This window comes from Procambarus clarkii, chromosome 38 (assembly GCF_040958095.1).
Source record: "Procambarus clarkii isolate CNS0578487 chromosome 38, FALCON_Pclarkii_2.0, whole genome shotgun sequence".
Taxonomy (NCBI): domain Eukaryota; kingdom Metazoa; phylum Arthropoda; class Malacostraca; order Decapoda; family Cambaridae; genus Procambarus; species Procambarus clarkii.
The window spans coordinates 20098407-20110593 of record NC_091187.1 but is presented as its reverse complement, the minus strand read 5'-3'; the positions used below and the strand labels follow the sequence as shown (position 1 = coordinate 20110593).

The 12187-nt window shown below is 44.0% G+C and overlaps 1 protein-coding gene and 1 long non-coding RNA gene across 2 annotated transcripts in view; both read left to right on the top strand.

Annotated features, from left to right (window-relative positions):
* The window catches only part of LOC138349880 (uncharacterized), a 609089-nt gene that overhangs the window by 113460 nt on the left and 483442 nt on the right, over window positions 1-12187 (top strand). The gene's annotated exons all lie outside the window — the stretch shown is intronic.
* LOC123771936 (cell adhesion molecule Dscam1) overlaps window positions 6597-12187 on the top strand; it is a 138032-nt gene continuing 132441 nt past the window's right edge. The window contains exon 1 of the mRNA XM_069337449.1: window positions 6597-6812. Coding sequence (XP_069193550.1) covers window positions 6597-6812 — 216 coding nt within the window. The remainder of the gene's footprint in view (window positions 6813-12187) is intronic.

The window sequence follows — 12187 nt, the reverse complement described above, 5'->3', positions numbered from 1 at the left end:
AGCAGCAGCAGCAGCACGAGCAGCAGCAGCACCAGCAGGAGCAGCAGCAGGACCAGCAGCTGCAGCAGCAGCAGCAGGAGCAGCAGCAGCAGCAGCAGCACGAGCAGCAGCAGCACCAGCAGGAGCAGCAGCAGGACCAGCAGCAGCAGCAGCAGCAGCAGGAGCAGCAGCAGCAGCAGCAGCAGCAGGAGCAGCAGCAGCAGGAGCAGCAGGACAGGAAGGCTCACACAGTGTTCGTCAGCCACACACTGTAGACCGCTGCTCTGCGCGGGATTAAAAATTCCCCCGTGTTGGGTGGTGAGGGTAATCCATTTACAAGGCACGCGGCGGGAGACACGAGCTTCAACTCCCTTTGTCTTTTAGTTCCATAACGCTCGTTTGTCCATCCCTTTGTCAGTAGGAGGCGCATTATATGGCTTCTTTGTCTATTGACGCATTTTCCTTAACATGAAATATTAAGAAATTATAATAGTTACCCCAACTACTCTGAGAATGTGACGTGGGTTGAAAACCTTTGAAGCTGCGGGAGGATTGTCTGTTTTATGCCAGTACGGGCAAATTATGAATAGCAGGAAATTTGTTATTTTTCCAGAGATGAGTGAATAATGGCGTATATTGCCATAAAACATGTTGTTGATGTTTGTTTTGAAAGTATTTAGCTGTGTAGCCGATGGACAGCGACTAAAAATCGTTGTGGGGGTGTGAATGGGATCCTGGCACGTTGATCTCTTTTGAATTCTGGTGACCCGGAGCCGGTCGGCCGAGCGGACAGCACGCTGGACTTGTGATCCTGTGGTCCTGGGTTCGATCCCAGGCGCCGGCGAGAAACAATAGGCAGAGTTTCTTTCACCCTATGCTCCTGTTACCTAGCAGTAAAATAGGTACCTGGGTGTTAGTCAGCTGTCACGGCCTCCTTCCTGGGGGTGGAGGCCTGGTCGAGGACCGGGCCGCGGGGACACTAAAAAGCCCCGAAATCATCTCAAGATAACCTGACCCCGATTAGCCTATGTTCATCCCGTACACCAGACCATTCCCTCTGCCAATTTGGGCGAGGCTAACCCCAAATGTCTGGCTTCCAACTCTGGACAGAGAATCAGCCAGTCATTCTCTTAAAGATTATTAGCTCTGAGGGGTTCTATCACCCCTTCGCTGTTCCATCTCTACCACCCGTCACTGCTCCCTACCGCTACTCGCTGTTCCGTTTCTACCGTCCCTTACTGTCCCTCCCTTTCCACACCCTCGCAGTATTTTCTCTTCCAACCGTCTGCCATCGTCAGTCTCCTTCACTATCCTTATCTGTGGCGCCTCTCTCCGCCTCACCATTATCTCCGCCCACTCACCATTCACTATCTCCACTGTTAACGCAGATAAGGAGTGAATTATGGGTGTGGAGAACTTATCCCTCAGGATTTATCTGGCTGTGGTGGCCGGTGCGGGAAGCTTTCTTCTCTTGTTTGGTCTGACGTCACGAGGCTCGCTTGCCAGCTGGAGCATTCTTTATACCTCGCTTGAGCTAGTCAGTCGCTCACTGACGGTGGCAGGGGGAGGACACGCGCGCTCACTCCCACCACTTTTTTCAAGTGTGAATGAGTCTGAAATATAAGTAGGGTCGATTTATACTTTTTGTAAAGCGGACGTTGCAGATTTAGGAGTTGGTTTTATAAATTTAATGCTGACAAGGGTAGAATATATTAATTCTAATGTATATTTTGTCGGGCTGGCTTCCATAATTCTAGAAAGCGAGAAATTCCTTTCACTCTGTCTCTCCTTGTCTGTCTGTTCCTTCTCCGTCGGCTGTATTTATGTGTCTCGCTATCATTGTCCTAGATCACTCGTGTCCTAGATGACACGTGTCCTAGATGACACGTGTCCTAGATGACAGTGCCTAGATGACACGTGTCCTAGGTGACACGTGTCCTAGGTGACACGTGTCCTAGATGACACGTGTCCTAGATGACAGTGCCTAGATGACACGTGTCCTAGGTGACACGTGTCCTAGATGACACGTGTCCTAGGTGACACGTGTCCTAGATGACACGTGTCCTAGATGACACGTGTCCTATGTGACACGTGTCCTAGATGACACGTGTCCTAGATGACACGTGTCCTAGGTGACACGTGTCCTAGATGACACTTGCCCTAGATGACACGTGTCCTAGGTGACACGTGTCCTAGATGACACTTGCCCTAGATGACACGTGTCCTAGGTGACACGTGTCCTAGATGACACTTGCCCTAGATGACACGTGTCCTAGGTGACACGTGTATGCTGGTGTGTTGTGGTACTGTGTTATGAACGGGACTGGCCAGGAGTAAGGGCTTCACCTCTCTTCTATCTCTTTCTTCTACACCCTCCCACTTCTCTCTCTCTCTCCCTCTACCTCCTCTCCTACCTCAGTCCTCTGCTCCAGTTTTCCTAATATATTTTCTCCTTTCTCCTCCCTCTCCAACCTATCTCTCTTCCCTTTTCTTCTCTGAATCACGTTGTTCTCTCTCCTTCTTTCCATTTTCCACTTTATGACTCTCCTTTCATCCTCATCTCCTCTTCCCTCTTTATCTCGCCATCTACCTTCATTCTCGTTCTTTTCCCCTTTCGTCTTGCGACTATCTTATCTTGCGTCACAGAGAGGAAGACAAACATTGACGTGTTCACTGCTGCGGACCTCAATAGTCGTCAAGTGTGGACGGAGAAATGGCTAATGCACTTCGCTGTTGACAAATGGAAATTTTAAGTTCGATAAAAGAAGTTTGGCAGTGGATATGAGCTCAATGGTGTGGACATTGGTGAGTCCATTTGAGATCAGGATGAAATGAGTTCTATCTTACCATTAGTCAGGACTTAGAGCTTTGGATTTGACTATTAAACTGAGGATCTGCAAGGATAAGATACATAGCACATGGCCTATGTGAATATGTAGCACATCTTGGTCACATTGTCTTGGCTATGTGGACTGAGGAGAGCAACTTTGGCCGAAAAACAGACCGTCGGGGATCGATCCCAGATTTGCAAGAAGCAAGATCGTCGATATACCGTCTTGTCCAAGTGACTGGACAGATGAGCCACAAGAACCTATGGGTTTTAGTTCTATAATGGATCCCAAGACTGATAGTCCCACAGTGGGTCCCAAGACTGATAGTCCCACAGTGGGTCCCAAGACTGATAGTCCCACAGTGGGTCCCAAGACTGATAGCCCCACAGTGGGTCCCAAGATTGATAGTCCCACAGTGGGTCCCAAGATTGATAGTCCCACAGTGGGTCCCAAGACTGATAGTCCCACAGTGGGTCCCAAGATTGATAGTCCCACAGTGGGTCCCAAGACTGATAGTCCCACAGTGGGTCCCAAGACTGATAGTCCCACAGTGGGCATAAAACTGGAAAGTTGACCTCTGATGATTGCTTGATATCACATTAGATAATGTGATATCAAGCAACCCATTTGCTTGATATCCAAGTAAATAATGAAGTTTCAATAATATTACATTCTTGTCTCAAGGTAAACTTAACTATTCTGACATATATGTTTATGTTAATGAATCAAAGTCCGGGAAGGAGAGTTGGAGAGTGTTCTTGACAAAGTTACTGACAAGGAATCTATTTCATAATATAGGAGAGTCTTGGAGAGTTATAGGACTTTTGTACCACGCTATTGTCTCCAAGGAATCTATTATCTAGCTACTAGAGCTTTGAATAATAGACTATACTGTTTATGCAGGCGATGAGTCACAATAACGTGGCTGAAATATGTTGACCAAACCACACACTAGAAGGTGAAGGGACGACGACGTTTCGGTCCGTCCTGGACCATTCTCAAGTCGATTGTGACTTGAGAATGGTCCAGGAAGGACGGAAACGTCGTCGTCCCTTCATTTCCTAGTGTGTGCTTTGGTCAACAATCAATATAATGTTTATTAATACTGTAAATATGCACTACAAGGAATCCAAATTGGGATCACTAACAAGGAGCCGGTCAGCCGAGCGGACAGCACACTGGACTTGTGATCCTGTGGTCCCGGGTTCGATCCCGGGCGCCGGCGAGAAACAATGGGCAGAGTTTCTTTCACCCTATGCCCCTGTTACCGAGCAGTAAAATAGGTACCTGGGTGTTAGTCAGCTGTCACGGGCTGTTTCCTGGGGGTGGAGGCCTGGTCGAGGACCGGGCCACGGGGACACTAAAGCCCCGAAATCATCTCAAGATAACCTCAAGAAGGGGTTATGTTGGTTTACCATCCAACTCTGAAGCATTTGTGGTGTCGCCACCTGTCGGGAGAGTAGCAAATTAAGCAGAGGTTTTACACACTAACATTATTAACTAGTTTTGAGGCTTCATTAATTTCATCTCCCCCGTGTAGGTGAGGGGGACACAGGGGTAATATAACCTTTGGAGAATAATTACAACAAATAATTTATTATATATTAAATCTTGCAGCAAGTTTGGGCATTATCAGTACATATATACAGCACAGAAAAACATTATAATTTGTAATGCTACTGCAGTTATATGCATATTTATCTTTGTCAGTCAATTTGGATCTATGTTTATTTTGTTTACATTCCATCAAGGAATTATCAGAATTTATCTGAGGGCCACTATCGACGGGGACAGTGAGCCAGCGGCTTGTTGGAGGTCCCCCAGCCCCTATCGACGGGGACAGTGAGCCAGCGGCTTGTTGGAGGTCCCCAGCCCCTATCGACGGGGACAGTGAGCCAGCGGCTTGTTGGAGGTCCCCCGTTCATTGTTCATGAAGATTATTTTGTCAGCTAGATTTTGAGATAGAGCAACATCTTGGCATCTAGGGCTGTCTCAGGGAGGCAGGTCCAAGTGTTTATAAGACCCTGTGTGGGAGGAGTGATCTGATGTGAGCTTCCAGTGTTCTCCTGTCCTGCCCATCACGTCAGCAGGTCAGCCTCTACACACAACCACACCATACACACACACACACACACACACACACACACACACACACACACACACACACACACACACACACACACACACACACACACACACAAGTGTGTCTGTGTGTGTGTAATCACATATTTGTGTCTGCAGGATCGAGCATTGACTCTTGGATCCCGCCTACGTGTGTATGTGTGTGTGTGTGTGTGTGTGTGTGTGTGTGTGTGTGTGTGTGTGTGTGTGTGTGTGTGTGTGTGTGTGTGTGTGTGTGTGTGTGTGTGTACTCAGCTAGTTGTGTCTGCAGGATCGAGCAGTGACTCTTGGATCCCGCCTACGTGTGTGTGTGTGTGTGTAATCACATATTTGTGTCTGCAGGATCGAGCATTGACTCTTGGATCCCGCCTACGTGTGTGTGTGTGTGTGTGTGTGTGTGTGTGTGTGTGTGTGTGTGTGTGTGTGTGTGTGTGTGTGTGTGTGTATGTGTGTGTGTGTGTGTGTGTGTGTGTGTGTGTGTGTGTGTGTGTGTGTGTGTGTGTGTGTGTGTGTGTACTCAGCTAGTTGTGTCTGCAGGATCGAGCAGTGACTCTTGGATCCCGCCTACGTGTGTGTGTGTGTGTGTATACTCACCTAGTTGTGTCTGCAGGATCGAGCAGTGACTCTTGGATCCCGCCTACGTGTGTGTGTGTGTGTGTATACTCACCTAGTTGTGTCTGCAGGATCGAGTATAGACTCTTGGATCCCGCCTTTCGAGCATCGGTTGTTTACAGCAATGACTCCTGTCCCATTTCCCTATCATACCTGGTTTTAAAACCTGTGTGTGTGTGTGTGTGTGTGTGTGTAAGTGAGTTATAGAGAGAGAGAGAGATAAACGGGGACGAGGGAGGACAGGAGGGAAAGTACGAGGAGAGGAAGGATAAAAGAAGAAAGGAGAGAGGGAAAGGAAGGAAGGAAGGAAGGGGGGGGTGAGAGAGAATAAGGGATGAAATGCTTGCCAATGTAACCAATTTAAGCGCACATGTTCACCACACACCCCGCGCCGCTCACCAGAAATTGTAACTCATTCTTCAGCGGACTCTTGCCTCTATGTGTACTTGGCGCAGGGAATAACACCGCTGATCTCCGAGCACAAGTGTAAAACAGTTGACACACACAAACCTTTGCCGACCTCTACGCTCGGCATCACAATTTATCGCTTTTAATATCCAGGCTCACATTTGGGGCCCAAACGTCTCCGCCCAGATCAGGCGCCTGGTAATGTAACCCCCAAGACTCCTTTCTCGCCTCCGGCCAAGTTTTAAGCGCAGGGGCTTTCTATAATTATTAAATACTCAGCCCAACTCCAGTTTCTTACCTGCTTATTACCAGATATTAATAGTCCATTATGATTGGTCAGATCAATTTCAATATTACCAGCAAGTTTATGCACCTCCAGCCATCATATTTCTTCTGCGTTCTTCATTTTCTTAAGCTAGCGGAGGAAAATGATTAGTTACAGTCCAACAGCCGAGGAAAATGATTAGTTACAGTCCAACAGCCGAGGAAAATGATTAGTTACAGTCCAACAGCCGAGGAAAATGATTGGTTACAGTCCAACAGCCGAGGAAAATTATTGGTTACGGTCCGACAGCCGAGGAAAATGATTGGTTACAGTCCAACAGCCGAGGGAAATTATTGGTTACGGTCCGACAGCCGAGGAAAATGATTGGTTACAGTCCAACAGCCGAGGGAAATGATTATCTACAGCCAGACAGCTCTGAGGACCAACCAGAAGACGTTGATAAGAAACGTATGACTGAGATAACAAAAATGAGGTCAATGGTTTATAAAGAAATCATTACCAGTGATACTCTGTGTTTATACTTTATTGTTTCCGTCAATACTCTTGACTATTATATCACAATGTGTCGTGAACAAGTAGGCTCCTTCATGAAGGTGTATTTGACTTTATAATGGATTGATAATATTCAATTAGTTGGTTGAAACAAGAGCCTCAGAGCCTCAGCATAGTGGCAGTGAAAGTCAGCACAAGATTTCTGAGAAGTAATAATTTTTTTATCGTGAAAAGGACAGAAGACAGAACCCCAGAGACAGAAGAGAACCCCAGAAACAGAAGACAGAACCCCAGAAACAGACAATGCAACCCTAGACGAAGGTATATAAATAAAAAAAAAAGTCAAAGACATGAAACACCCCCCCCCTTATCCAGAGACAAAGAACCCCCCCCCCTCCTCCGCCACAACCAGAGGGAAAAACGCTCCCTAAGGCATGGAACCCCCCAACCAGAGACATAGAAACCCCCCAACCAGAGACATAGAAACCCCCCAACCAGAGACATAGAAACCCCCCAACCAGAGACATAGAAACCCCCCAACCAGAGACATAGAAACCCCCCAACCAGAGACATAGAAACCCCCCAACCAGAGACATAGAAACCCCCCCAACCAGAGACATAGAAACCCCCCAACCAGAGACATAGAAACCCCCCAACCAGAGACATAGAAACCCCCCAACCAGAGACATAGAAACCCCCCAACCAGAGACATAGAAACCCCCCAACTACAGACATAGAAACCATCCCTAGCCAGAGACAAAGAAAACCCCAGAGACAAGAGGATCCCAGAGAGAGAGAGAGAGAGAGAGAGAGCTGGAGTTGTTAAGTCAACAGTCTTGGAGTTGAAGTGTGTGCCAGGGGTGTCACCGCCCCCTCTCTCACCCCTATTGTTGTGCTGGGTGCTGCACCTCTCCCATCACTCCCGCATTCTTCTCCTCTTCCACAATTTTTGTCTTGTTTTCTGTCCTGTCACCTTCTGTTGCTCTCGTCCTCACTTCCTGGTTCCTTCCCTTGGCTTGTTGCTGCTGCTACTTTCCTCTGGTTTTCCATTTATTTTGCAATGTTACCTGCCCCATTATCCCTAGTCGTCCATTCTATTTACTCCTCTTTCCCCTCTGTTTACGTTTTATTACTTCCTTTCCTTTTTCACTATTTATGTCTTAATTACTATATCATCTTTCCCCTTCCCTGGGGTTTCCTTAACCACTCTTCACGTCATTCTTCCATTTTTGCCTCTTCTACTCTCCTCTTTCTGATTTCAAGCTTTTCTCACTAACTTTCTCTTTCTACCTCTTTACTCCTTTCACTATCTCCTCTGCTTTCACTCTTCTAAACTGTTGCACTCTTTCCTCCCAACCCAGGCTTCCCTCCCTTCCCATCTTGAAGTTATTTCGGGGTTTAGCGTCCCCGCGGCCCGGTCCTCGACCAGGCCTTCTTTTTGTTACACCCTCCCCCAGGAAGCAGCCCGTAGCAGCTGTCTAACTCCCAGGTACCTATTTACTGCTAGGTAACAGGGGCATCAGGGGGAAAGAAACATTTTGCCCATTTGCCTCCGCCTCCACCGGGGATCGAACCTGGAACCTCAGGACTACGAATCCGAAGCGCTGTCCACCCAGCTGTTAGGCGCCCATGTTCCTATCCTTTCCACAGGTCCTCTCCCTTCTCACTGAACTCCATCTTTCCCTTCTCCATAGCGAAAGGAGAATCCTTTCTCTCTTCTACCTGTCTCCTTGAGCCTTACCGTCCACCAACACGTGTGCCGTCTCTCCCTGTCCTCCTCCTCCACTCTCATCCTACTGTCAACAGTTTATATTACTCGGGCGTGGATCACCTAATTCCTCCATGCTCAAGTGGCTGGCCAAGGAAGGCTAAGTTCCAGTTGGGCAGCAGTTAGTGCGTCCCGAACCATGCTTTATTGTGGCTGTTCCAGGCTCCTAGTGCCCAGATATATATATATATATATATATATATATATATATATATATATATATATATATATATATATATATATATATATGTATATATATATATATATATATATATATATATATATATATATATATATATATATATATATATATATATATATATATATATATATATATATATGTCGTACCTAGTAGCCAGAACTCACTTTTCAGCCTACTATGCAAGGCCCGATTTGCCTAATAAGCCAAGTTTTCATGAATTAATTGTTTTTCGACTACTTAACCTACCTAACCTAACCTAACCTACCTTTTTCGGCTACCTAACCTAACCTAACCTATAAAGATAGATTAGGTTAGGTTAGGTAGGGTTGGTTAGGTTCGGTCATATATCTACGTTAATTTTAACTCAAATAAAAAAAAATTGACCTCATACATAATGAAATGGGTAGCTTTATCATTTCATAAGAAAATAATTAGAGAAAATATATTAATTCAGGAAAACTTGGCTTATTAGGCAAATCGGGCCTTGTATAGTAGGCTGAGAAGTGCGTTCTGGCTACTAGGTACGACATATATATATATATATATATATATATATATATATATATATATATATATATATATATATATATATATATATATATATATATATATATATATATATATATATTGGTAGCAGTCTTTCTTGAAAACATATGTAGTTGAATATGACCGAAAGGGTAAGATTAATGATTCTAACACGAATCTTCTGAATATTTCTTACGTTTTTCTTCACTGTCGAGGGAAGTTGAAAAATTAACTCTCCAAAGTTCATTTTTCACAATTTATAATGGTCTGACAATAATAATTCGCATGAAGTTCGTTCCTTTGAAATGTATTTTCTATATACGGAACATCTGAGTAAGTCCATGCAAATGTTGGTGTTGCGTTGTACTTGTTCTGGCCTCCGACAGGTATATGTCAAGGTGGTTAAAACCATAAACTGCGCCAGCCAATCTCTTTCCAAAATCAAATACCAATGTGTCTACTTCGCCGGGAGAGATACGAGGTCATTGCCGTCGCCAGTGGCCTTTGTACCACCAAATTAAATTAGTCTGGGCTGGGAGGTGGGGGGGGGGGGGGAGTTGTCAGAGGCCGCTGGGGGCGTTTTTCCATAACTATCCAGCAGTGGAATAAGAAGATTTCTTACCCTTTTCTGCCGATAATTCCCTTTTCTCCCTTTCTCTCCTCTCGTCTTGACGACAAGATATTAGTCCAGTAAATAAACTTCTGAGTCGGCATGTCATTAAGGAACCAGTAATCTCGCTTTTTATATTATTTTTAACTTAATGTTTTTGTAATCATTCGTTCACAAGGTATTATCTTGTAAATAATTAAAGTTCTTCAATAGTCGTGTTTTTCTCACTCTGTTCTATTAATAAGATTAGTGTTCAGTAGCATATGTTCTGAAGTTCCAAATACAACTTCAGGTTCATAGCGGTTATCCTAAACTCGTCTGACGCCTGTCCTTACAAACCCATTTATTCCAAGACCTCAGTAATTGTATTAATTACTAAATAAACTAAAACTTCATACAACGTAACACTCAGGTAGGGGAAGAGGATGAACCAGGAGCCAGATGTGTGCTAGTGCCTCCTCCATCTGGCAGATTGTCTTCACGTATATCTTCATGTCCAGCAAACTGGTTCTAAATGAGTCAGCCCAGGAAGGAATAATACGTGATGGAGTGAAATTCTTGAGAAAGGCACAGCCAGCATAAGGCTGTTGATTGGTGAGTGTTTTGTGTTGTGATTGGTGAGTGTTTTGTGTTGTGATTGGTGAGTGTTTTGTGTTGTTATGATTGGTGAGTGTTTTGTGTTGTTATGATTGGTGAGTGTTTTGTGTTGTGATTGGTGAGTGTTTTGTGTTGTGATTGGTGAGTGTTTTGTGTTGTGATTGGTGAGTGTTTTGTGTTGTGATTGGTGAGTGTTTTGTGTTGTGATTGGTGAGTGTTGTGTGTTGTGATTGGTGAGTGTTTTGTGTTGTGATTGGTGAGTGTTGTGTGTTGTGATTGGTGAGTGTTGTGATTGCCAACTTTTGGTGGTGCAAGAAGTTCGGCCAGAGGGAAAACTTTGAGAACATTTACCTTGTATATAACAGAAGGTCGGCCAACATTTCTCCAGTGTTGAAGAGTCTCTCTGTCTGTCTGTCTCTCTGTCTCTCTCTCTCTCTCTCTCTCTCTCTCTCTCTCTCTCTCTCTCTCTCTCTCTCTCTCTCTCTCTCTCTCTCTCTCTCTCTCTCTCTCTCTCTTTCTCTCTCTCTCTCTCTCTCTCTCTCTCTCTCTCTCTCTCTCTCTCTCTCTCTCTCTCTCTCTCTCTCTCTCTCTCTCTCTCACTCTCTCACTCTTTCTCTTTCTCTCTCTCTCTCTCTCTCTCTCTCTCTCTCTCTCTCTCTCTCTCTCTCTCTCTCTCTCTCTCTCTCTCTCTCTCTCTCTCTCTCTCTCTCTCTCACTCTCTACCAGTTTCACCCACAGTAGCATCGTTTTCCAATATTGTAGCAGTTACTCACCATTCCCTCTCACCCCACACCCCCATTTTCCTTCCTTCTCGTTACTTCCCTCCCACTACCCTTTTAACTTCCTTCTTCTAGCTACTCCTTCCCATTTATTGCAGTTCCTCCTCCTCCAGCTCCATGTGGTGTTTAATTATCACAATACGATTGGGAAATTTTTTGTTAGAATTAACGCTTGTAGTTATTACTGAGTCATTTACAAATTGTAAATGACTCTGTAATAACCTGTAAATCTTGCATTTTTTCTATATAAGTCAAATTTCTACAGACTTGAAATTTAGAATTTTGCAGCATAAAAATGCTGTAAGAAAAGGTCAATTATATAATGTTTTATTTGTTCATTTGTCAGAAAATTTTCATCAAATTGATTGGGAGAGGTTTTTTTCAATAACAAATTACAGAAACATTTTCACTAAAAACGTTATTGAATGTGCTTTAAAACAAATTACACAACCATTCAATATGAATATTAATAATGGTTTGTACAATTTGCATCCATTTTTAATTATAAATTAAAGAATTATCTTTATAAGATCATTAATACATAGATGTCCCTTTTTGGCTTCTAGGAACGAGCTTGCATTAATCATTAACAATAATGTTTCCAGAAACTCACATGTATACACTTGTAGTGAAATAATTATTTCACTACATTCACTACTTTCATTATTGCAGTGTATACATTGTAGTGAAATAATGAAAGTCTACAGTGAAACTCACTGTAAACTTTTTACAGTTTCATCTTGTGGTTACGTATTGACCAATAGGCCTTCACCAGTTTCTTTTTGTTCTTAAATTCTTGAGTCAATATAACAAAGACATTGTTTAACACAACACAAGACACCTTTCTGCCTATATATATTCAAAATGTTATTTTCAGTGATTGTACTTTCGATAATGTGTTGATTAACACAAAAGTGCTCAAGTCAATTCTGGTTTCATTTTTCTTTTGTGGTTAATTATTTTCACATTGTTCATTA